At 34.6% G+C, this 26995-nt stretch overlaps 2 protein-coding genes across 3 annotated transcripts in view; one reads left to right on the top strand and one right to left on the bottom strand.

Annotated features, from left to right (window-relative positions):
- NUP37 (nucleoporin 37) overlaps positions 1 to 21450 on the bottom strand; it is a 39181-nt gene extending 17731 nt beyond the window's left edge. Inside the window, exons 1-5 of the mRNA XM_006914545.3 lie at positions 21343 to 21450; positions 19901 to 20121; positions 11346 to 11470; positions 7428 to 7500; positions 4740 to 4834 (exon numbers count right to left, since the gene is read on the bottom strand). Coding sequence (XP_006914607.1) covers positions 4740 to 4834; positions 7428 to 7500; positions 11346 to 11470; positions 19901 to 20056 — 449 coding nt within the window. The 5' untranslated portion in view covers positions 20057 to 20121; positions 21343 to 21450. The remainder of the gene's footprint in view (positions 1 to 4739; positions 4835 to 7427; positions 7501 to 11345; positions 11471 to 19900; positions 20122 to 21342) is intronic.
- Positions 21451 to 21467: 17 nt separating this feature from the next.
- The window catches only part of PARPBP (PARP1 binding protein), a 46633-nt gene continuing 41105 nt past the window's right edge, over positions 21468 to 26995 (top strand). The window contains exons 1-2 of one of the 2 annotated variants that reach the window (XM_006914541.3): positions 21468 to 21566; positions 25135 to 25290. In XM_006914541.3, the coding sequence (XP_006914603.1) occupies positions 25138 to 25290 (153 nt within the window). In that variant the 5' untranslated portion in view covers positions 21468 to 21566; positions 25135 to 25137. The remainder of the gene's footprint in view (positions 21567 to 25134; positions 25291 to 26995) is intronic. The other variant, XM_015591563.2, reaches the window with a different exon arrangement.

Here is a 26995-nt window from a genome sequence, read left to right as displayed (position 1 = left end):
AGAATCCACACTGTAGGACTTCTCCTATGACATAGTCTCTTTTGTTATATATACGTGATAATGTAATATTCCTTTGCATAAGTTATACTATTTTACATAATATGTCTTAGTATTTAAGAAATATTATTTGCTTATTCATTTGTCTTATCCACCATTTAAACTGTTTTAAAGTGTTTAATTCAGGGGCAGTCAACTTAGTACATTCACAGTGCTGTGCAACTACCTCCACTATCTAGTTCCAGAACAATTTTATTATCCCAAAAGGAAACATCGTACCCATGTGGCAGTGACTCCTATTCTCTTCTCTCACTGGTCCTAGCACGACTATCTGCTGTTTCTATAGATTTGCTTATCCTGGAAATTTTATATAAATGGAATCATAGAATATTTTATGTCTAGCTTCTTTCACTTAACATAATGTTTGTAAGTTTGATCTATGTTGTAACAGGTATCTGTACTTCACTCCTTTTTATAGCTGAATGATATTTCAATGTATGGCCATACCACATTCTGTTTATCCATTTATTTATTGATGGACATTTGTGTTGTTTCCACCTTTTCGCTATTGTGAGTAGTGCTGCTGGGAATATTCTTTTACAAGGTTTTGTCTGAACACCTGTTTTTAATTCTTTTGGGCATATACCTGTACCTGGGAGTGGAATTGGTGGGTCACATATTTAACTTTTGGAGGAACTGCCAAACTGTTTTCCATGGTGGTTGCATCATTTTACATTCCCACCAGCAAAGTATAAGGGTTCCAATTTCTTCACATTCTTGCCAACACTTGTTATTTTCTGTTGTTTTTTTTAAAGAATTTTATATATATGTGGCTATCCTAGTGAGTGTAAAATGCTATTTCATTGTGCTTTTGATTTGCATTTCCCTAATGACTAATAACATTCAGCATCTTTTCATGTATTTATTGGCTATTTGTATATCTTCCTTGGAGAACTGTCTATTCCAGTTCCTTGCCCATTTTTTAATTGGGTTGTCTTTTTATTGTTGAATTATAAGAGTTCTTTACATTTTGGTATGAGGCCCTTAACAGATACATATGCCCAAAGGTTTAAATTTTGATGAAGTCCAATTTATCTTTATTGCTGCTGTTGTTATATGCACTTTTGGTGTCATATCTAAGAAACCACTGTCAAACCCAACGTCAGGAAGATTTGCCCCTAGGTTTTCTAAGAGTTTTCTAGCTTGCTGTAGCTGAAGATTTTTGCACTTATGTTTGTAAGGGATATTAATCTGCAGTTTTCTTTTCTTGTCATGTCTGTCTTTGGTATTAAGGTAATGTTGACCTCACAGGATTAGTTAGAAAGTGCTCCTTCTTCTTCTATTTTCTGGAAGCATTTGAGAGAATGGTGTTGATTTGTCTTTAAATGTTTGATAGAATTCACCAGTGAAACATCTTGTCCTGGGCTTTCTTTGTTGGGAAGTTTTTGATTACTAATTCAATCTCGTTATTTGTTATAGCGCTATTCACATTTTCTATTTTTTTCATGAGTTTTGACAGTTTTGTGGAAATTTGTCCATTTCATCTAGGTTATCTAATTTGTTAGTATATAACTGTTTACGGTATTCTTATTAGCCTTTTTATTTCTGTAAGACTGGTAGCAATGTCCCCACTTTTTCTGATTTTACTAATTGGAGTGTTCTTTTTTTTTTTGTCTAGCTAAAGGTTTGTCAATTTTGTTATAGCTTTTCAAAGAACCAACTTTTGGAGTCACTGATTCTCTCCATTGTTTCCCATTCTCTATTTCTGCTTCTGTTTTAGTCTTTATTTTTATCTTCCTTCTGCCAGCTTTGGGTTTCCCTTGTTCTTTTTCTAGCTCTTTAAGGTGTAAACTCAGGTTATTGATTTGAGCTTTTCTTTTTTAATGTAGTGTTTCCAGCTATAACTTTTCCTGTGAGCACTGCTTTTGCAGCATCCCATATTTTGTATATTGCATTTTCATTTTCACTCATCTCAAAGTATTTTCTAATTTCTCTTGTGATTTCTTCTTTGGCCCACTGGCTACTTAAGAGTGTGATGTTTAATTTTCACATATTTGTAGATTTTCTAGTTTTTCTTCAGTTACTGATTTCTAGTTCATTCCACTGTGGCCCAAGAAGATGATTTCTGTAATTTCAATCTTTTAAATTTTATTTAGATTTATTTTGAGGCCCAACATATGGTTTATTCTGGAGATTGTCCCATGTGCACTTGAGAAAAATGTGTCTTCTGCTGATGTTGGGAGTCTGGAATGTCTGTTAGGTGTAGTTGGTTTATAATGTTCAAATCCTCTACTTCCTATTGACCCTCAGTCTAGTTATTCTATTTAGCATATCTTTTTAAAACATGGTATCACCTTCATATGAAACTACTCCCAAGGTGACACAGGCTTTGACTATGATTGGACAAAGATTTCACGAATATACCTTTACCACCAACATGCAGACCAAGACCATAGAAGGCATTATTTTGGTATAGTAATAGGAATGATTCCTGGGATACAAATGGTTTTTTCCTTGGCCCAAATTGACAGCTGCCATTTTGCTGGTGTCTTTATCTGCAAATTGGCAATTCTATACTGTGAGTTAATAAAGAGAGCTGTATTGAAACATTTTTCTATTGTAGTTGGTCTCCTCAGAATTCCTTCTTTCCTTTGTTACTCTGAGAGTGTATGACACTAGTCTTCCTTACTTTAAACTTTCCGATTTACTTGTATCTTGTTTCTTTTAAAAATTTTGTCTATATTGCTTACTTTTGGCCCAAGAGGTTTGACTTTAATAGCCAATCAGAGCATCCTTTACTTCTGGTTGGCAAACTAAGCTAATGAATTCTAAATTTAGCTCCCTAGCTATTGCTACAATGACGTTATCAATCCCCAAATCTCACTAGCTTACAAAAATAAGCATAAATTTCTTGCTCATGGATGTGTAGGAAGCTCTATTTCATAATGCCAGATGGGTCCGTATGTGCTCCATGTGTTTCTCATTTTGGGACCAGTAGCTATCTAGGACATGCTCATTTTAAAGCAAAGACAGAAGCGAGTAGGTCAAGACAAACCAAGTAAGACATTTAAAGTGTCTGCTTGTGTCAGACCTACTAACATTACATTGGCCAAAACAAATCACATGGGTAAGCCCAACAGAGTAGGAAAACCTCCTCCTATGGGAGTGGGGAAGAGAGAGCAAGCATTTGCTGAACAATAACACCATCGACCACAGCCTTGCAAAATAAGACAAGTAGGGGCAATGTAGTGAGTTTTTCAAAAAGTTAAATTTATTTAAATTAAAGGACTTACTTTGAAGTTAAACCCTTTGTTCTTTTTAGAGTAATAATGTTCTTTCTTTTATAAAATTATAGTAATAATAGAAGGCAGTAGAACTTTCAAAGTTCTTATTACTTAACAAAATAAAAAGTTGGCAACCCTCTGTCAGTCGCCAAAATTTTAGGACAATTTTACCAGTCTACAAAAATCCCAAAGTCTACTACAAGAAAAAAAATAATCACAGACCACTGAATGTAATCCCAGGACTCTCTGGCTTTTGTTGACTATTCAGAGGCTACTCCTTGGCTTGCAAAGACATTCATTTTCTCCCTTCTCAGGTTTCATTATTCCAAATGCTTGTGATTAGGAAAGTCCATGTGTGAGAGAACTAAAATGTCATTATTTATTTCTAGTGATTTAATCTAACTTTTACCTTAAAAATAGTCCCTTTTACTCTTCAGGTCTATATATAAACTTGGTTTTGTAATACTTGGGGCCCTAGAATCTTAATGTCGTATAAATCTTTCATGTCCCTGACATGAAAATTTTAACAGGCAGTACATAAAGAATAATGGCCTATGACTCTGTAACTTTAAAAAGATGAGCTCTTATGAAGATTAAAATTTAAAAACTAGCTAGTGGTTTTACTTCCAATGTGAAAGGACACATTTAATATCTATATACATTTATGGGAATTTATAAATACTAATGATTTGTCATAGCCTTATCAAACATTAAAACTGTGCAAAATAGCAGCGTTTTGTTTGGTTTTGTCCCCTCTCACAGTACTATTAAAGCAAATGAAGCAAATGGCACTCCTATGATGACTGATTCACTCACTTCGCTCCTGACTCCACAGCTTATTCCCACCTCCTACTCTGGCTCTTCATCTTGTTTCTTACTTGTGATATTCTCCAGCTTTAGGCGCTATTAAAATGTTATAGCTACCTCATCGGTTCCAAACTAGGGGTGGGGTGGAAGAATGTGATACTGAAATGTATTACATACAAAGAACACCTTGTATAGAGACTTCTGAATTGGTCAAAACACTAAGTTTTCCATGAGTCTTGCTTTTGCAAAAGAGATTCACAATTCATTATTAAATATTAACTCATCAGACAGGATCTGTGAAATAACTTCACAATACGGCAACTGCCTTTTATTATCCTACTGATTTTGCTCAATATTAGAAAATTTGACCCAATATATATTTAGATTTCATAAATGTGCAAATCTAAAATAAGAGGCAGATACGTACCTATGAATCAGCAAGGGAAGCTTCCAAAATGGGATGAGAACTTAACTCATCCCATGTTTTGAAAGTCATGTTTGTGTCATACTTACAATTTAAATGAAGTATGTTTCTTTTACAACAGCTTGTGGGGTATATATAGAAGTTACATTTTCCCTAACTTTGAAAATGTAATTCTTATTAAAATAAGGTGAAAATTTAAAAATGTGCTTATATCATAAGCAACATACCTGCAGGTATGATCATCACTCACACTTGCAATTTCTTGGCCTTCTTTGGGATCAAACACCAAATCATTAATGAAATCTGAGTGGCCCTCTAAAACCTGACATAAAGGGAAAAGTTAATAAGAACATAGGGAAAAAAATCTACAATATTCCTACTTAATATTTTTACTTCACAGCCTTAAATGCTTTCACTGCATGCTTCTCTTTTCCATAAATATTTCTTAAGCAATCTGCTATTTTTAAAGCATGATTTATACACCCACTTTTCTGGAAGGTTTATCTTGGAAAAAAGCTGATTATTCAACACACTGCTATTAGCTTGATCTTTCTTTTCTAGTATGCATTTCTTACAAAAACACACACTTTTTTACTGTACCTGTCCTCATATTACCTTCTTTCTTACTTGTTACATAAAGCTTAAATAAAAATTAAAGCTAAGAGAACTTTCTAGGGGCACTGAGATAGAGTCTCCTTCAACTACCTACCTCATATCTGCTGCTCTGCACACTTACTGTTACCTAATAAACACACAGTATGAACTTCACCTTCTAGGGTCTTTATTCACTTGTTTAATGTGACTGCCAGCACTGGAGATAGTGTAATAAGGACACAATGAAAACCACCCAGAAATCCTCTTCTGGCTACAGAAGGGAAAAAGTGGAAGGTGCAAGGTGGAGGGCTATGTGAGCAGGCAAGGTTCGATTAGTTTAAATCTTTATAACTGAAATCCTTAAACAGACCTGTTAAATATCAGATACTTAAATATTTTAGTGGATATTGTTCTTGCTTCCTCCATTCCTTCCAAAAACTTGAATTTGATCTCAGTTCTAAGATTAATTGAGTAGTTCTATTTGGAACTGTTTACTATTTAGAAATATATCATGAGGAAAAAAAGGATTTGATTTAAACATTCCTGTGTAACTTTAACTCAGATCCTCCAAATCATTCTCCAAAGTGTATGTCACAGTCTATAGACAAACTAAAATAACATTAAATATTTAATGTCTATTACAACTAGCACATTAACTTTTGATGGGTTAAAATTTTATGTGCCACTTGGCTATCACTGGTACAGCCTTAATTAACATACATAGTACACTGTACTATTGTATAATTGTGTATAGCTCACTGTATATAGCTCAGATCATATTTTTTACTCTTTTCTAAATTGTTGGGAAGGTTTACAGTTTATCTTTGTTTTAAAACATTATTCATATTTTTGATTTACTAGAAAGTCATGAAGGCAATACTGTTTTCACAAAAAATATGATGCAATTTCAATCCAAACTAAGAGGTATTTGTTTAATTTTTTTCCTAACTTTACTGAGATATAATTGACAGATAACACTGTGTACGTTTAAAGTGTACAGCATGATGATTTGATACACATATATATTACAAAACGATTACCACCATAAGGTTAGTAAATACCTCCATCACCTCACATAATTACTATTTTGTTTTGTGTTGAGAACATTTAAGATCTATTCTCTTAACAACTTTCGAGTATGGAATACAGCATTGTTAACTCTATTCATCATGCTGTACATCAGATGACCAGCATGTATTCAACTTATGACTTGAAGTTTATACCCTTTGATCAACATCTCATTTCTCCCACTCCTAGCCCTTGATAATCACCATTCAACTCTGTTTCTATGAGTTTAACTTTTTAAAATTCCATACATAAGTGAGATCATACAGCATAGTTGACCCTTATACAATACAGAAGTTAGGGGTGCTAACCTGCAGTCAAAAATCTCCGTATAACTTTGGACTCCCCTCATACTTAATTACCCTCAGTATCTGCTGGAGACTGATTCCTGGTTGCCCCTCTCCCCAACTTTGTGGATTCCAAAATCCACAGGTGCTCAAGTCTTCTATGTGAAATGTCATAGACCAATGAATTCATGGCCCTCCACATCCACGGACTGTCAACCATGGATCAAAAACAATACAAATATTTACTGAAAAAAATCTGTGTATAAGTAGACCCATGCAGTTCAAACCTGTGTTGTTTAAAAGTCAACTGTATTTGTCTTTCTCTGCCTGACTTATTTTACAGGGCTAGTTCTTATACCAACAGAAAACAAATATATAGGGCTTACTATGCACAAAAGCATTGTTCTAAGTGTTTTATATAAATTAGCTCAATCGATCCTCATAACCCTATGAGGCAGTTGCTATGATTATCCCCATTTCACAGATAAAGAAATGAGCACACAGAGACTGGAAATGTGACCGAAGTCTCACTGTTACTAAAGTGGTAGAGTTGGGCTTCAAATCCACATGGGTTGGCCCCTGTATCTGTGCTCTAAGCAATCTGTAAACCTGCCTTGCACAACGAGGTACTGATCGTTTGTTTCTTTGACGTTCGACTCATATTCAGTGTGTGTTCATGTCTATTATATTCCTACTATGCCAACTGTGAATTTCTAATTCTCCATCATCTGCTGTGCCTATCCAATATTTTAATTCAATAAGTGATATCAGATTTATACTCTGTAATCCTTTCTAAGAACCTAGGTACTATGGCCTAAAATACAGTAAATGAGACCCTAAATTTCATACTTTAAAGATGACCATAAAAAGTCATTTTAAATTGGAATAAATCAAATTTAAAAAGCAAAAAAAAACAAATGTATGTTTTAAGATAAACTATAAATTTACAAATTATACTTGTCAACATACCTTGTATTCATTTTTATCTTGAAGATCTGAAGTAAACAATCTAATTTTCATATCAGCAGCTGAAGTACAAAATCTAGAGGTAAAATAAAAACGAAACCACTTTTAGTCTCTGTAAGTAAAAATTCTCCACCTCCTCTACCTTCTCCAGTCACCAAAGCTATTTTCATAACTTATAATTGTGCTTTCCGTTGGACAGAAGGGGTATGCTATGGCTCTGTTGTAAAAAATGTTATATAGCCATTACTGAAAATAGAAGGTACTTCCATTTTTTTTTGAAAACATACAAAAATTAGTATATTCTGGATTTACCTTGTCAATGACAAAAGTGTACAATTTTATTATAAATCATGAATTTAATTTTTAACTTTTTCTTAAAAGAATAAAAAGATGGATTATAGAAGTATCTTCATTTTAGCTAAGTCAATATTAGATATTAAAAATACTGTTACACATTTACCTGTCTTTGGCTTCTTCAGTTATCCATAAGCCTTTTTACTTTTTTTCTTCCAAATAAATTAAATTAGATGAAAAAAAAATATTTTTAAACCTATAAAAGCTGGTATATTTATATCTACTAAAGCTGGAGTAACATTTGTACTGACCTTAAACTTTAAAATATTTTTTAGTAGTTTATCAATCTACGGCATATTAAAAAAAAAAACCTAAGCAATAAACAACTACTTTTTTTTTAACTTTTAAAGTTAACCTTTAGTCCTAAAATTTTTAGATTCTCAGCGTATTAGATTATGGCTGAAGAAGAAAAAAATTATATTTATATATTGAAAAACAAAGTTTTATTTCCAATTGTTTTAGGTAAATGAGTATCATACAAATCTAAATTTCTTTAGTTTTGACTATGTGAAAGTTAAACATTTATTTCTCAACCAATTATTTAATAAAATTTAAATTATATAAAAGCAAGGCTCCTAATCTGTAGACCTAGACGTGTGGGCAAATCTCTGCTACCACAACTCTTTTCAGTGGCTGGGGAGGGGTCCATGGAGGACTTCGGGGATATACGTATCTCTTTTTGACATGTATGCTGCCTTTCATACATACAAATAAAAGATAAGAAAAACTAAAAACCAAAACTCATTCTAATTGCCTTCCTTTGAATCTGTCCTGTTACCATTTTAGATATTCATTACTTCCCTTCTCCCAGGAGAATCCAGAACAAATCTGCTACATTACTATTGTGAGGGTCTCCTAAAGCAGCTTTTCTCATAGTTATGGTTTAAAGAAATCATTTAAAAATCTCTGTTCAAAAAATCTCATCGTTAAAACAGATTAAGGCTATTTTAGTAGATTTAAAAAGCAATATCTCAGGCAAAAGGGTTTGTAAAGAAAGTATTACTAGAAAATGAGGCCAACTTCAGTAAAAACATCAGAGAACAAAGGAGTTACAGGGGTCAAAGTATCTTTACTTAAAAAGAAAATTAATGAAAGAATTTTATTAGGATTAAAAAAAAAAAAACCACAAACCACAAAACTTTATGGCTAACCTGGTGTTGCTCCCCTCTTCTCCAAATCTTTGCTGTTTTAGTTTATACATGTTAAGGACATTTAAGTCACCCTTTAATTAAACCAGAAAACCTGAGAGAACTGAAGTAAGGAGAACAGTTTATTCTCCATCAAGTGGGTATGGAAAAAGAGTTGAAAGGGAGAGGGGGAGGAAAGGAGCGAGAAAGACAGGGAGGAGTAAGGGGGGAGATGGGAGAAGGGGGGAAGACAGAGAGAGAAAGAAAACAGAATTTAAGGGAACTAAATGCTAAAGATAAAACAGTAGAAAGTGTTTCTTTCTAACTGTAAGATAAAAGTTAATAAAGGTAAGAGATGTAAATTTATACCTCGGTCATTTCTATAGACCATTATTCAGTCATGAAAAATATTATTTGCTGTGAAATACTATGGAAAAAGAAGTAAAACAGGAAGTAAAAAACTTAAATATACAGTTTAACTAGAATTGTATCAAGTTATTTATGAAAAATGGAAAGGATTGGGTACATAGAGAACATTAAAAATTTTCTGCATTTTCTAAATTTGATATAATAAACATGTATATTTTTATAGTAAAAATATATAATTTGAAAATGACAAAACGGTATGTCAGTTTGTTCTAAAAATATTGTTTTTAAAATTAATGGCTGGTTAATGTTTTGAATTATTTATATTGGTATAGTACCCAAAAGTCTTTAAGAAACATCAAAAAGCAACAAGAAAGATGAAACAATACAGCAAATCCATTAAAATAAGTCAGGAAAACAGGTGCCACACAAAACCATGGAAGGAAGATGGTTTCTATAGCTTTTGCAATTCGATGGAGAATGCAAAGAGACTGCTGACTGACTCTAGCTCCGGAGTCTGTGAACACTTCCTTTTTATAAAAGGAAATGAACAGCATACTATTAACAATGACATATGTATGTTGACGAGAGCTGTTGTGTAGATTAATCAAAATTCAGTTAGCTAAAACCTGTGAAAGCTTCTAGAACAAAACACAGAACATCTTCAGTCTTGTTATAGGCAAAATTCCTTAGATATGAAATAGAATGCACATGGAAAAGTGCTCAGCATCATAGGTCATCAGGTAAATGTCACTGTGGTACCAACCAGAAGGGCTAAAATTAAAGGCTGACAATAATAAATGCTAGAGAGCAGGTATAGTAAGTTGAATATCCTTATATTATTGGTGGGGATATAAAATTATGGAACCACTATGGAAACTGGTACTGTCTTAAAATGGTAAACATACACCTATTCTCTGATTCAGTAATTCTACTCCTAAGAAAAATGAAACCATATATGCACTGAAAGTTGTACAGAGATGCTCTGTTGTACATAGCAGCTTTAGTCATAACAGTTAAAAACTGCCAACTACTTGGTGTCCATTTATAAGAGAACGGATAAACAAATTGTGGTATATTTATACAATGTAATGGAATACTCAAAAATAAAAAGAAATGAACCGTTGGTATATACAACATGGATGAATCTCAAAAACATTAAGCCAGATACAAAAAATATTCTGTATGATTCCATTTACATGAAGTTGTAGAATAGGAAACACTCATCTGTGTTAATATAAACTGGATCAATGGTTCCTTTGGAAGGGGTTGGGGTATAGGGACTGACTGGGAAGGAGCACAAAGAGTCTTTTGAGGGTGACAGAAATGCTATGTATTACCAGTGACTGGGTTACATGAATGTATGTATTTGTCAACACTGATCAAACTTCTACTTAAGAGTTCAGAATTCCACTGTATGTAAATTATCCCTTATTTTAAAAAATTAGGTTAGCTTATAAGAGCTAACTTATGGTTAGCTAAATACTGTTTACTAAAAGAAGATCTATCTTTTAGATTTGACATTTGTGGAAGAAAGGTTAGTGTTCTGTCACAAACCTTAAATAATCTGACATATTATTTTCCCTGTGAAGAAGGTTTTAGCAGTAAGTGCTAAGGTTTTTCTCAAAAAACAACTGTTCTTTTCAAATGCTTTCACAAAAACTGAAGCCCAAGGATTATAACTATAGTTTTATGTACTGCTAAACATAAACACGTGACCTTGGTAGTATGAATGATTGATGACTCAACCAAATTTAGTTATTTTAACAGAGATATATTTTCAATAAGCGGTAAATGTAGTGAAGAACCTGTGAAGACTTAAAATGATTCAGATGAATCTCAAGTAAAGAGCTTTGTTTAACATGTGTTCAAGGCATCACTGTCAAGGCTACATATTTAAATCAGAAATTCAGACAATAAGCCTAAATTATGAAATAACAGTGCACATTAAAATATCTACTATCTGGAATTGGGGAAAACTAGAGGAAAAATGTTCCTAATGATCAAAGGCTTCAGAAGATCATTTAACACAAAGGACATAAATAAATACTGCATTTAATAATTTTAAACTTACTTGATTACTGGGGGCAATGAATCAAGTCTAGTCTCGGGGCTCCAAGCTATGCCATCGACCCTGACTCCGTGGTGAAATGTTCGTAATGTTTTATACTGAATTCCTTCAATGTCTGCTTCTTCTTCCTAAGCACACACAATAAATAAGTTAGGAGAACAAACAAAACTGTGTATTTGATTATGATGAAGAATTTATCAGGAGGCCATGTACAGTAAGTCCTCACTTAATGTCAATGATAGATTCTTGAAAACTGTAACTTTAAGCAAAACAACGTATAACGAAACCAATTTTACCAGAGGCTAATTGATATAAAATAGAGTTAAGTTACTATGGCATATTTCTGGTCATAAAAACATCACCAAACTTCTAAATAAAGACTCAAAGCACTTCTAATATTAAACACTGAAATAAATGTGAGCTATGCACACATAAGAAAGATTAATAACAACAAGAAAGTGATTTTCCAACCTGCTTATTCCAGTTAGGATCCTGGGTGGCCAGAGCCTCTCTCAGCAGCTCACAGTGCAAGGCTGGAACCCACCCTTGACAGGACACCCTTCCATCACACACCACTCACTCAGATTGGGACAACTTATCCAGGCCAATTCACCTCACATGCACATCTCTGGCATATGGGAGGAAAGAGAGTCCCTGGAGAAAATCCACAGACACGAGGAAAACATGCAAACTGCACAGACAGTGGCCATGGCTGGGAATCAATTATTTTTCTCATCAACATTATAATAAAATGAAGTTGAACTAAATGACATTATTTGAGGACCTGCTGTACATTCTTCTGAAAAGTTCAAAAGCAGATTAAACATTGACATTTAACTGGTTTATTGAACAACAAAAATATCCAAAGCTACCTAAGCCTCACAAAACAAACAGTAAACATGTTATGCTTTATCTTACTCAGAAAACATTTTATTCCTACTAGTAAACACAATTCACAGCAAACACAATGAAAATGGAATGCTCCAAGAATCAGAATATTCTAGGTAAATGAATTACCATGCATTGATTATCGGCTGACAATATAGAAATACACATCAAAGTTTTGATATGCATAACTTTGAAACCCTATGACTCAAAGTCATTATAATGAGTATCAATGATTTTCACAAAGTATTACATATGGCACTATACACGTGTAAGATGTTATGAATTATTCATCTATACTATTGCAATCTATGAACAGTAAATATGCAAATAACAACCTGGTTAATTTAGTCTTTCTGGTATTTGATTCTGGGTAAGATGTTTAATAAAGTCAGCTTATTTACCTGGTTCAGTACTTCTAAAATGATTCTAGTTTGTTCTCATGGGAAGATGAGGAAAATAAATAAATTTTAAAAAGTCAAGTAATCTATGTCTGGACAATATGGATGATAACCTGAAAGGCTTTCTTATTAAAAAATAATGCAAAAATTCAAATCCAGAGAAGCAACTGGGCACTGAGGCATGTGGCTATCTTAAGGACATCGACCCACATCCAATTAGTAAGAACTTCAGTTTGCAGGGGACTGAAGACAAAGCTCAGTGCCCGCACAAGAAAGATGCAGATCAGAGACCTCTGCATAGATCCAAGACCTTTAATGGGGAAGTAGGACACCCCCCAACCTCCCCTCGCCAAATAAAACTGCCATGTAAAATACCTACCATGGGTGAAGGCCAAGAAACCTGTGAGAATCTCAACCATTTAATGGCCATTACATGAATTTAGGGCTTGAAGTCACATTAATTATGTGCTCTAGAAAATGACCATTTATTTCAAAATGGTCATATGTTGGGTAGTGGCCCCAAGCATCTAACAAAGGCTTTTTCTCTTTGGGCGAAATACCTCTACCCAGGTTTCTAAAAGTTCCCATAGATACAGTTCATGTATCTATGCATGTATTCCTACATGTGAAAGAGTTCCACAAACACAAACAGAAGAATCAAACTTGCAAAGACATTAAAAAACTAGATAGAAAAAAGATATATTTTAAGGCAATAGAAGAGGTAATCAAAAGCCTTAGTAAGCAATGAGAGATTACCAATGACCAGGCAAATTTTAAAAAGAAAGAAAGAAAACTTTTATAACAGAAAAAAAGAAATCAATGCTGAGTATCTAGAAGGCAGATTTGAAAAAAAAAAAAATCAGAATATAGCAAAGAGAAGATAAAAAGAGATAAGAGGGAGTCAATGAGAAGCTCCATCACATATCTAATTTGGGTTGTAGCAGCGAATAGAGGAAATGGGTGAAGAGGCAATATTTGAAGTGATAATGGCAAAGGATTCTCCATACTTGATGACAGGCGCCAATATACATATTTAGAAAGAACAATAAATCTCAAGCAGCTTAAATAAAAATAAATCTGCATGCAGATAGATACAACATAGTGTAACTTCAGAACACACCCAGGAATTCTCATGGCATACACATATAGAGAGAAGAGGAGGAAAGAGAGAGATTGAGTGAGTGAGTGGAAGGGAGGGAAGAAGGGAGAAAATAATTCTTAGCAACAGAGCCAAAAATAAAAGTTTCCAATAAAGGAGACTTCCTATAAAAGAATAATAACTAGAATAACCATCAACTTCTCGGCAGAAACAAATGCAGGAAGACAGTGGAATGGTATCTTCAAAATGATGAGGAAAACCCTAGAATTGTAGACACAACAGAAAAACAAAACCCAAAAGTTGGCATCAATAAACTCTCACCAAATGTTCTCCTAAAGCAGAGCCTGGCAAACCATGGCTCGCAGGCCAAATCTGGCTCATGAGCTTAGAGTCATTTTTATATTTTTAAGGAGTTGCAAAAAACAAAGAATTGGCAACAGACGCCTAAAGTGGCTGGCAAAGCCTAAAATATTTACTACCTGGCCCTTTACAGAAAAGTTAAGTAGTAAACTTTTCCTGTGGTAAAAGATGTGTTTTCGGATGAAGAAAAATAACCCTAGAAGGCAGGCCTGAGATGTAAGGAATAGTGAATAAAAAAATCAAAAGCAAACAGGTCATTAAATCTAAACAAATATTAGCACATAAAATGCCATCAAATTTGAGAGTTGAAAAGAAAAATGAGAGAACTAAAATATAACAACAATGTAAGTCTTAGGGGAGAATAATAATCCATGTGTCAAAGGTCCTAGTTTTGTTCATGAAGTTAAAGATATCAATGTTGACTTTGTTAAAGTATGCATGTTAAAGTGTCTTTTGTAACCATTAAAATACAAATGGCACTAAAACTTCCAAAATATCAGGAAGGGAAAAAATGAAAGGAGCAGGTAACAAAACACAGAAAGAAGATAAAAAAAAATGCATATTGGCAATATTTTCACTAGTAAAACTAACAGTAACTCATACATTCAACAGAAGAATAACTTGTACAGTCATACTGTAAAACACCATACAACAGTGAAAATAAATGAATATGGACATGGAGGAATCTAACAAATATAATGTCAATAGCAACAAACTGTAGAAGAAAATACTACAGAATAATTTCATCGATATGAAGTTTAAGACATGAAAAATTTATTGCTTTGCAACACCTATACATGTGGTAACTCTATAGAGAAAAACAAGGAATGACAAATGCAAAATTTCAGACATAGTTACCACTTGGGGTGAGAAGGCAAGGCAATAAGGGAAGAATATCCCGGAGCTTCCAATTAATTGCTAATGTTCCATTTCTTTAGCTAGGTAGCTGGTATATAGTGATCTTCTTAATTATTATTCTTTCTAACTTATATAGATAATATATATTTTAAATATATTTTATAAGCTTAAAAATTGTGATTTTAAAAGTAAAGAAATCATGGTTTTGTTATTTAAATCAATACCCTAACTGGGTCTAGAGACTAAAGCAAAATATTTTGTGACAAATTTTCCCAAATAATCTTCTGTATTGACTATAGATATCTTTTATAAAAGTTTATAGGTTTGTAAAATATCAGGGAAAAGTCTAGAGTAGGTAAAATTTGATATTTAATGGAATAGTATATCTACATGGAATGGAATTATCTGAATCTAAATGCAAAATTTTATAACATTTTAATTTAATCTAGTGTAATGTATTGATTTTTTCCAGGATAGCCTTTGAGATCTTAGCAAAGTCACTTCACAAATATATTACGTGTCTTTCTCTATATAATTCAGATAACCGATGACAATAAATTTAAATTCCATATGAACTTAGAGTTAAAAGCGAAAAGTTTTTCCATAAATGAAAAAAGGATAAAAATGCATTTATCAAGGAAAGAAAAACACTGTCAAATTTTATTACTTCATAATTTGTGTGTATAATAACTGTATGGCTAACAGCCAGATATGCCAAGGCAGCAACCACTAAGCAATTTTAAAATAACATTAGAAGTCTAATCATAGCTGACTTCATAGTTTGGGTTACATCTATTTTTCCAAACTTGACAAATCAATCTTCTAAAAATGAAGTTCTTACCATCAAAACACACACTATTTTGCTACTGTTACAATGGTGTTGACAATTAGGTCCTATAATTTGTTATCCAAAGTATATATGGAGTCATTGGGTGGTCGTGGGGATAAAGAAATCCCAGGGACTATATAGCCGGAGCTTTATGTATTACCAGTGAAACCTTTTTTCCTGGCAGCAATGTCAGCCATTGAGCCAACTAAAAGGCCAGGGTGTGTGTGTGGTATAGGCAGACAAATGCTATTTTGGGTTTAGTTTGGGTGTAGGCAGTATTGTATAGGCAGGAAATTAAGATACTTTGGAAAACTTGCTACAATACAAATCATTATACAAGGTTCCAGCATATTTGAGGTTGGGGCAAAGCCAGGTTGACGAAAGGGCTATTCTAAGGATATGAAATTGGCAGGCCTTTCCACCACACCCATTTAAGGCCAAATACAGAATTTTAGTTAGATGAGACTGTAAAGTTTACCTAGTCCACTTCTTTCAATGAATGCTTGAATCTCTAGCACAACATCTAAAAAAGGACATTGTACAACCCTTCTCTGAACACTTTCAGTGACAGGGAACTAGCTACTTCTTGGGGGAAGCTTATTTCATTTGGGGGTAATTCTAATAATTAGAAGAGTTCTCTTTAGCATTAAATCAAAATCTCTTGCCATGTAAATTCTACTTCTGACTGCAAATTCTGTTCTCTGGAACCATACAGAGGAAGTCTAATTCAGTGATGGCAAATACCAGGCCATAGCTGATTCCTCCTAGGTGAATACACTCAAAGGAGATTCAGCATGTCTTTAATGCACTATAAGCAACAACTCCACTCAAATAGAACTGACAATACAAAATACATTTATCACTGTGAGTCTAATCCCTCTTTTATATGACAGTTTAAAACATTTTCATACCACTGTGAAATTTGTCTTCAAATACATTATCTCATTTGAATTATAATACACTGCTGAGAACTGAAGTAAGCATTAGATATTACTGTCAATTTACAGAGAACATAGAGCCGTGCTGTCCAATATGGTAGCAACTAGACACATGGGGCTTTGAAGCAGTTGACATGTGGCTAGTTCAAGCTGAGATGTGTATACTTTATAAAGTACAAAATCCACACCAGATTTCAGACTTAGTATAAAAGAATGTAAAATATCTCATTAATAATTTATATTGGTCACAAAATTGGTCATAAAATATTTGAATATGCTAGTAAAAATTAATTTCATGTTTTTCACTTTTCATAATGTGGTTACTACAACATTTAAATTTATATTTGTGGCTAACATTGTATTTCTGTTGGACAGCACTGAATTAGCTCCCTTTGGCAGTTTAATCTTTGCATTGATTCATGGCGAATATCCAGGTGACCAAAAACCAGTCACAATTCTCTCTTTTAGCTCTAGCGGTCTATCATTTTAAGACTTTATATTCATTTGTATTAATTTTAGTTTGTTCAACTTGACCCGTTAATTTAATCTATTAAACAGTATTTGGATTCTGAGCAGAATCTGGCATACAGTAGATGCTCAAAAAATATTTGTTAAATGAAATCTGCCATCCAAAGCATTTAGGTATCCTTTTCCGCTTCATGTTCTATATAAATTGAATGTGCTTGCCTAAGTGTTTTCATCCAAGTCCCAGCATTGGCCTTAATTCATTATTGATGACCCTCTGAATAGACTTAGGACAGTGCCCTTGCTTTTTTAACATATGTATTACCAGTTCCCTGCACCAGATCTGCACTTAACGCACATTGACAAATAATGACATCAATATTACTATCATTGAGCTCAAATTTCCATCATATTCAAAAGAACACCATGAGACTCTGAAAAGTGGTTTGCTGAAATTCAAATTCTCTATTGGCTGTGTTTTCCTAACAGTACTAGAATGAAGATGGCCTGAAAGGAATGTGGAACTCTTCAATTCAATTTACCTTAGACAAGGAGGCATTAAATTGGGTACAATGGAACTTGAAGGTTCCATTTGTATATAAATAAGAGCAATGATTAATATTGCTTAACTCATTAGATAAAAAATAACTTCAAAGGGAAGTAATAATTTATTCTGAAGTCCCAAGGGCAAATTACTGGAACTCAATTCTCTTCCATAAATGTTTGAACCATGGCTTCAACCTATCTGAATAGCAGCACAGAAAGAAAAGGACAGGGGTTTAAAAATAGGGCCTAGATCTTGTTTTTTCATTTACTAGTCATACAAATTCCTGAAATTCTTTGAAGTAGGATGGAAATTCCATGAGGACAGGAACAATTGTTTAACCATATCTACAGTACTTGGCACAGAATATTATTTGTGTTCACTACTTAACAATTAATAAAAATGCAATTCTTTCCTTAGGTAATTTGGGGATAAGACCTACATTGGCAGTCTCGGAGGTCTGAGGAGTAATAGAAACAAAGCATATGACTGCAAACCATATGGGGCAATACAAATGTTTTTGCTAGTTCTTTTTTCTCATTTTGTCATTTTCTCTTTTTGCTCCCATTTCTCTCTCTGCTACCCATCACCTCCGCCTTTCCTTTTTCCTACTTTTTTCTCCCTTCTTGACTTTCTCCCTGAACATATTTCTTAGCTGAACATAAAACTGGAGATAAAGCTAATATTTTTTCAATATTTTTGAATTCAATATTATGTTCACAGCTATTAATTTTAAAAACAAGTAAATATTTAAATTGAAGGGGGCTGCTTTGTTCTTTTGTAGATTGGTAGTATGAATTAGAAAAATGGTTTCCCTTCAGTCTTTTTCAAGAGTGTGTTATATTATTCTTCTTAATGTGACTTTTTATCATCCTAAACTGGGAGTACAGCTAAAGTCAGTCTGAGGGTCATACTTAGCCTAAAAGCTAGAAATTCCTACCCCAACCCTAAGAGGCAATATGGAATAATGTAAGAGCTCTTGTAGTCTATTCAGAAACCAATACACTGAAGCCTTAATTCATACTTTCCTTTTAGGATAAAATAAGCATGCAGTCTAATTTTCTATACTTTATATATTTATTGCACTGTAAAATGCTGAATTACAACATGTCAAAACATTATAAGATACTGAACTGCCTCCTGAGTAAAAGAGGGAACACTATTTATAAATATCATTCTGGCGATAGTTATTTTACATCTTTAAAAACTGGTCACTCTCAAATTACTTCATTGATTAATCTTAATTTGAGAAATACTGTTCTATGAATAATATTCTGGTAAACAAAAGTTTAACCAGAGATTCCTGATATTCAACTATTGTTCAAAGTCTCTGTTACATGTAGAACTAGCTTCCCTGTGAGAAAACATGGTATGTGCTAACTACAAAACAATCTTAAATATGGGGCTGTGCCTGAGTGTCACAGTTGACCAAATCAACGACAGCTAAAACATATGTATGTATTAAATGTGCCAGATGCCTTCCGGGAACTTTATATGTACTAATTCATTATATTTTCATAAAACCCTATTATTTTCCTCGTTTTTATAGAAGAGAGATTAAGTATCTACACAAGGTCATATAGCTATTAAGAGGTAAAGCCAGACGGAAGTAAAAACTTAGGCATTTTGGCTCCAGAGTTCATTGTCTTAATTATTATGCTAAACTGCCTGTTCAATTAATATGATCCCATATTTTGTATATTCTAGATGTATGTTTTGTACACTTTAGATGTATAAAAAGTATGCAAGTATATTAATAGAAAAGCAGAAAATCATGACAGATATAAAATTTCCTGGAAGATAGTTTAGGCTTTCGACATTAGTTTGTTTCCTATCTCAAGGTGGAATGTAGAAAAATTGGATTAAATAATTTATTAGATCTTATTTAATTGGTATTTCTCCTGTATATACTTATGGTCAGTTAATCATAACCTTCGATTATGAAAATATTCGTAATTTCTAATTATGAGGCAAATGAGAAGACTTATATTGTTCTTTTTCACTAATGTTTGCACACATCTTAGGCATATAATGCTGGTAATGTCTTTGTAGTTCTTCGTATCATTTTTTTACATTCAAACTCAATATACTTTCAACGTTTAGCAAAAGTTTACCAGTTTTTACTTTTCTTATCAGTGAAATATCTTCACTGTCATTCACTGCAATTTTGTACACTAACCTGAAATGTACACATGCCAATGACCACGTAATTATTGCCACCATAGGCAATTAGGTTTCCTGAATCCCCACTCTCAAAGGGATTAAATTCTACCACATGCACATAATCTTCACAATTCACAGTGTAGGTAGCACTTCTTGTGGCATCTTGCTTCATCTTGTATGTCAAAGGTTGAGCAGTTGTAAAAATAAAACAGCCTTCTACTGGACAAGGTCATGAAACTGTGGATTACAGCACAGATACAGTTAGATAGAAACAATCAAAATGTTACTTTCAGCAAATGAATCAAAGTAAGAACATTATTGCAAATGCCAGACAGCTCAAAAGAAATTATTTAAATACTCTGTGAATGATAACTGCAGTATAAATCATCATAATTTTGTTTAGATTGTCTAAAAGATAATAGGGAGTATTTAAAAACAGAATCACTTTAATAGTAAATATATTTTAAAAAATTAATGTTAATATTTACAAAGCACTATTTGCAGATGCCATGTTATGCATTTTACTGATATTATCACACCAAATATTTGCATAAACTAAGACGGAGGTACTACCTATGGTTCTCATTTTACAAATGAAGAAAACAAGGCTTTAAGACATTAACTAGCTTGCAAAGCTTGTAAGATGAACCAGAATTTGAAAACTTTATTATGTTGGACACCAGAGCTAGAGAAGAAAAACAAGAGCTCTCAGTCTTGAAAGAGCTCACAATCCAGGGATAGTCAATGGTTCAGAGTGAAAAGTGCTATAAGCAGATAGGAAATACAGGACCTAGAAGGAGTGCCAAAAAGTGTGATATAAAAATAATATTCATAAAACCAGGCACAAAACCTCCATTAACCTGTCGTGGCCTGGTGTGCACTCTGGAAATAACATTCCTAGATGAGACTTAAGAGTTTTTGTTGTTGTTGTTTCAATAGGATGCAGAAGTGGTCCTGAAAACAGTTGGGCTCAGTAACAAACACGCAAATATCTGATGAGTATTTAACTAAGAATCAGACGAGATGAGTCCAACCTCATGGAACCTATACACTAGTAACCTTAACAAGTGGACATCCTGGACTGAACATTTGTTAAGTGTGACTAGCAGGTGAGATGCCCTCAGACGGACAGCGGTGTGGGAAGTGCAAAAGATTCAAGGTTAAGATCCTCGGTTCCTATTTTTATTAAAGTAGTGCTCGTTCTCACTACTTCATCAGAGTCTAACAGTACAGGGTGGGCTGGACTGGTCTCTCCAAAATTGGAAGTGTAGAAGAGGGAGAGAATAAGAGAAGTTCCTGCAAAGAAATCCGAAGCCTCTTCGTGTCAGGCAGGCCCCGCGAGACCCCGCTACCGCCTCCCCCAGCCAAGATCGGAGAAAATACGGGTGGAAAATCCCCGGGGAGCGCGGGGTGGTCAGTAGCAAACCGGTGCGGTCCCCAGGGCTCGGTGATACGCACCGGAGACCGCCGAGAAGCGGTCAGAAGCAAGCTGATCTCGGTAGAAGGATGCCGTGGCTCGCGTCGATTCTGCTTCCGAGTCAGAGGGCGGAAGCGGCGATTGGCTCCCACGCCCTCCCGCGAGATTTAAAATGTAACCGGAAACGACTTGAACAGCAGAGACTGCAGCTGGGTGGGACCTTACTTCAGTTGAGTGTGCAGCACTGGGGTCTTCCCCAAGCCAGGTGAGTCTCACGTCTTCTTAACCTGCCTGTCACACTTTCAGTGTTGATTGAAGTCGCGAGTATTTCGGTGACAGCCAACTGCCATGTGACCAATTGGGGCATTATTTGTGCAGTGGCTTCGCCGTAGAGCCTGATTGGGTCTGGAAGTATTGAACAGAGTTCACAGTATCTAGTAATGGGTGGAGCTGAGAGGCTGAGGCCCATAGGGACCTACTTAGGTTCATTATTTAGGCACTAAACCAGATTTTTAGTCCCCAAACATCCGAAGACTCCAATTCTGGTACATTCGCTCTCCGTATTGAATCCTCCCAAGGGATGTTTTGAGCCTGCATTCTGACAATGATAGCAGTGACTGTCGTTTTCTATTGAGCACCTATTAAGTGCTTGGCATTAGGTGGGTTATTGTCTCGGCAACGTCTCATAATCTTATAAGGCAGGAGATATCCTCCCCGTTTTACAGATGAAGAAATATATGCTCATAAGAGATTTTAAATACTGAAGGGCATACAGCTAACAAATAGGAGAGCCTGGATGCCGATCCTTGACTTTCTGACTCAAAACTAGTTTTTTTAATCATCTCACACTGCTTCCCCAGTGACAATTTTCCATCTCACAATTTTTGTTCCAGTGCAGCTTGGAATCCCGTTTTGTAAAGCAAGTATTCTTATCGCTTCAGCCTTCTAGTGTTTTCGTGCAGTGTAGCCTGACATTTAGAGTGCTTGCATATTCATTATCTCATTGACTCCTCATAACTGGCTGGAAGGTTTTATTCCTGTTTTCTATCTGATGTTACCTCTACCTAAAGCAGTCAAGTGTAAAGATTATTGCCGAGGCTCACATAGCCTGCTGGCTACTAGAAAAATTGAGACTAAACCAGAGTTGGCAAACTCTCCGCAATGCCTGTTCTTGTGCAGCCAGCTCCCAAGCCAGAAATGTATTTTATATGTTTAAATGGTTGGGGTGGGGTGGGGTGGGGAGATCAAAAGAAAATAATATCTTGTGGTGTGTGAAAATTATGTAACATTCAAATATCAGTTTTTATTAAGTTTTGTTGAAGCTCCTTTGTTTATGTATTATCCATGGCCATTTTCACACTGGAAGGTCATTAAGTTGAATAGTTGTAACAGAGACTGGCCTGCACTCCTCAAATAGTTACGATATGGCCCTCTCCAAAAAGTGTACTGACCCCTGAATGAGACTGTTGGCTTTTTTATGTGCCACGTACTATTTTAGAAACTTAACTTGTATTTATGTCATTTACTTCTCATGAAACCCCATGAGATAGGAACTGTTATTATTTTCATTTGTAGTGTAAGGAAGCTGAGGTAGGGAGAAGTGACATAACTTGGGAAAGATCTCAGAGCTAGTAACTGGTGGAGCCAGGATTCAGAATAGTCTAATTTCAGATTAGTCTTTCTTTTTAGTAATCTGAACTCATAGTACCTTTAAATAATACCAGTAAATAATTTACTACTAAAGATTTATTTCAGTCATATTGATCATCTCACTGAAGCTTTTTCTTATAAGAGATGAGGGAGATATTTTGAAGAGAAATATAATTCTTAGCTATTTACCAGGATTTGTGTTTATGTAGATACTTTACCTTACAGTCTTATACCTGTATCTTTAAGTTGAATCACTGATTATGTATATAATTATTTTATAAATGGCATATGCCCATTTTCTTGATCATATAAACCCAGATACACAGTAAATATCTGAGATTTTGTTTATGCCATTAAAGAAAGAAGAAAAAGATCACAGAAGGAGTAAATAAATGGGATGTGTACAGAACAATACCTCAAATAAGATAATATGTGAATATGTTGGAGACTGGGGTAAAAAAAAAACACAACTTTTTAGCAGGTACGCCTGTAAACTTAGAGAAAGGAATTGGCTGCCTTACATAGGCTTGGGTATGTAAAACATTAGAACTATCTCCAATTATTTTGAAAGCTTTTTGTTTGTTAGGATAAGTTATGTAATATAGTGATTTAAGAGCACAGCCTATGGAGTTAGGCGTCTTGGGTTTAGGTCTGTTTGATCATTTGCTAGCTAGTGACATGGGGTATCAGTTTTTTCCGATGTAAAATGAGGATAATAATAGACTTTCCTCATAGGACTCTTGTGAAGATTGAATGAAGTAATAGATATGAAGCTTTTGAAAAGTATTTGGTACCAAGAAACTTCCTAAATTAGATATTGTGTTGGTTATCTATTGCTATTTAACAAACCACCCCAAAACTTAGTGGCGTTAAAACAACATATTTGCTTATGATTCTATGGATCAGCAGTTTGGGCTGGACTCAAGTAGGTGGTTCTGCTGGTCTTTTCCTGGGATTGCTCATGTGGCTGCAGTTCATCTGGCAGGTCGATTGGGGCTAGCTAGTCTTAAGATAGTCTCACTGGCATGTCTGTGAAATGGTATTGGTTGTCAGTTGGGGCACCTTGATTTTGCTTCATATGACCTTTCCAGCAGGCTAGCTTGGACGTCTTCATATGGCAGTCTGAGAGTGAGAGCTAATGCCTCAAGGTTTTATGTCAGATGGCCGCCCAGACCACCTTCTGGTTGGATGATTTTCTGAGAGAACTTAGAGGACTCAGCATATAGTTGTACTCACAGCTGTAATTGCTAACAGCAAAGAGATACTAAGCAAAATAAGCAAAGGAAGCAAGCGCATGGGGAAAAGTCTAGGGGAGACCGGCACAAGCTTCCAAAGTTCCTCTTAGTGGAGTCACACAGGACATGCTTAATTTCTTTAGCAACGAGTTGTGACAACGTGTGAAATGTTGTGTGCCAGGGAAACTGTTTAGAGATTCAGTGCCCAGAATATTTGCTGGGGACCGAACACGTAGACATCCTCTGTCTTTATTCGAAAATTCCAGACTGAGAAGAAAAGCATGTGTTCAGCATAAACTCTATTGTTTGTGCAAACAACTTAGGCACAGTGAGCCCCTCTTACTGGAATCCCTCCTGAAATCTAAGTTCCCAGATGCCAACCAAGTGCCAACCTTGTAAGCAGGACTTTCAATGAATAGCAGCTCTAGGCCTGGAACTCCCACGATGTCCTTCTTGACACTTTCTGTTGGCCAAGTTAAGTTACAAGGCCAACTCAGATTCAAAGGGGTAGAAAAATGGACCATCTCCTTTGGGACAATATAAGGATGAGGAGAAATTGGCTTTGTCACGCGGCTCCAATCTACCACAGTGACTACCACCTATCTCAGAACAAATATTTCTAAATACAACTTTAATTAGCTATGTCTGTGTCTTTAATTATAAGTTCATGGAATTGGTGTATCTGTTTTGTATGAATTTTCAGATTGAAGGTTGAATTTTGTTGTTTCAAATGATTTGGCTTAAGAAGACTAAAGGAAAGGAAAATATGATTGGGAAGAAATTGTTTTATTCTGTTTTCCTAAATTTAATTAAAAGTAATCTTAGTAAATATGAAATGACCTCTCATTCATTACTTATTTTTCTCTAACTCTGCTTGCTTACATATGTTAAATATTAATTTCCAATTAAAATAAAGCTTTTTAATATTACATTCTGTCCTACTTTAAGAGGATGGCTGTGTTTAATCAGAAGTCTGTTTTGGATATGATTAAAGAGTTCAGAAGGAATTGGCATACTCTTTGTGACTCTGAGAGAACTACTGTATGTGGTGCAGACTCCATGCTCTTGGCATTGCAGCTTTCCATGGCAGAGAATAACAAACAGGTTAGTAGACTAAATACAGGTTAACTTTGATTTTAAGTGAATTTTGGTTACTGCCCATTTGAATAAACTTTGTTAATTTCTTTTCAATAGATTTCCTCCTATGATAATACCAGTGTGCTGTTTACACAAATGCTTCTGCATATCTGTGTCAAAAATTACTGTTGGATTTGAAACGATTTGTTTAAAAATTAAGGTCTTCATATGTATATTTCAACATAGGACATGTACATTTGATGTTTAACTTAAAGTCTTCAGATAAACATGCGACTATTATGATATTATGGTTAAAAATTATTTTTATTTTATGACTTTTTTTCTCTAAAAATTCTAGAAGGCACACAAAAATAATGTTTACTTAAATATAATCAAAATATTTTTGACTAATTAAAGACTCTGTAGATTAAATTAATTGTTCCTAGGCCAGGCTATGAATCAGAATCATTTGGGAGGGCTTTTAAAATATATTGGCTCCTGTGCCTCAATCTTGGAAATTCTGATTTTCTTAAAATGCACTGAGACACTGGAAATTGCTCTTGTTTAATCTCTCCAAAGTGATTGCTACATAGTTGGCTTGGGCCAAACCGATCTTTGGAATGAACTCTACCTTGTTCAGGTAAGAGAAGGATGAAGGTAGGCTCCGTGGTAATGGAAGACTTCCTGACTTTTAAATAGTATACTTTAGGGAAGGGAAGTCTTTGGATGGGAAAGGTTTAAAGAAGGGATAAAGGGCGGGGAAAGTTCAGAAGAAGCATCCAGGGGGATCAAATTCATGATGGTTTGAAGATGGTAAGGAGACTGTCTTGACTAGAGAAGATTTTTAGAGTGTGGAATTGGTTTCCATGGATCTGCTGAGCTAGGTAGTGAAGTGACATTCTGATGAATTATTTTAATCCCATATGCAAGTCATTCCCAGAATTTTAGATTTCATATACCAGTAAAATTTCCAAAAAAAAGAAAAAGGACATTGACAGATTTGAACATTTCTCCTGTTGGCAAATAAGGCCATTAAGAAAAAATAATTACAAGAACCATCATTTTAACGCCTAAAAATTAGTAATTATGTTATCTTAAAACAAGAGATGATCTTTCCTATACCTGGATAATTGGCAGTTTTGCATATTTAAAACAATCTATATTAAGAAATTCTGAACATAGAAAAATTTTGACAAAATTTTTAATAGTCATTCTTTCAACAAATATACATTGAGTTTTTACTATGTGCTAGACATTCTAAGCATTAGGAATATAGCACTGAAGGAAATCATTGCTCTTATGGAATTAATCTTTTATTCAAGAGAAGAGCTAGTACTCTAATAAAGATATTTAGTGTTTTAAGTCATAATAAGTGCTACAGAGATATAACTGAAGAGTACATGGAGGACTTCTTGTAATTTAAGATAGAGTGATCAAAGAAAGCCTCATCTAGAAGTTGCTGTTTGAGCAAAGATTTGAAAGAGGGGAAGAAGGAGCTAGTCATGGGGATTTAGGTGGGAAGGGACTATTAGGCAAAGGGAGTAGTAGATACAAGGGCCCTGAGGTGAGAATATGCCTGGCAGGTTCAAGGAACAGCAAGGAGGCCAATTACAGTTATTTATATAAATGTTAATTTCTTCTCTTTCTTCCTCCCTTCCACAGATTTATTTTCCTTCCTTCCTTCCTTCCTTCCTTCCTTCCTTCCTTCCTTCCTTCCTTCCTTCCTTCCTTC

Source organism: Pteropus alecto, unplaced genomic scaffold, assembly GCF_000325575.1.
Source record: "Pteropus alecto unplaced genomic scaffold, ASM32557v1 scaffold94, whole genome shotgun sequence".
NCBI lineage: Eukaryota > Metazoa > Chordata > Mammalia > Chiroptera > Pteropodidae > Pteropus > Pteropus alecto.
The sequence above is the reverse complement of the archived record's forward strand: the minus strand, read 5'-3'. Positions and strand labels throughout refer to the sequence as shown.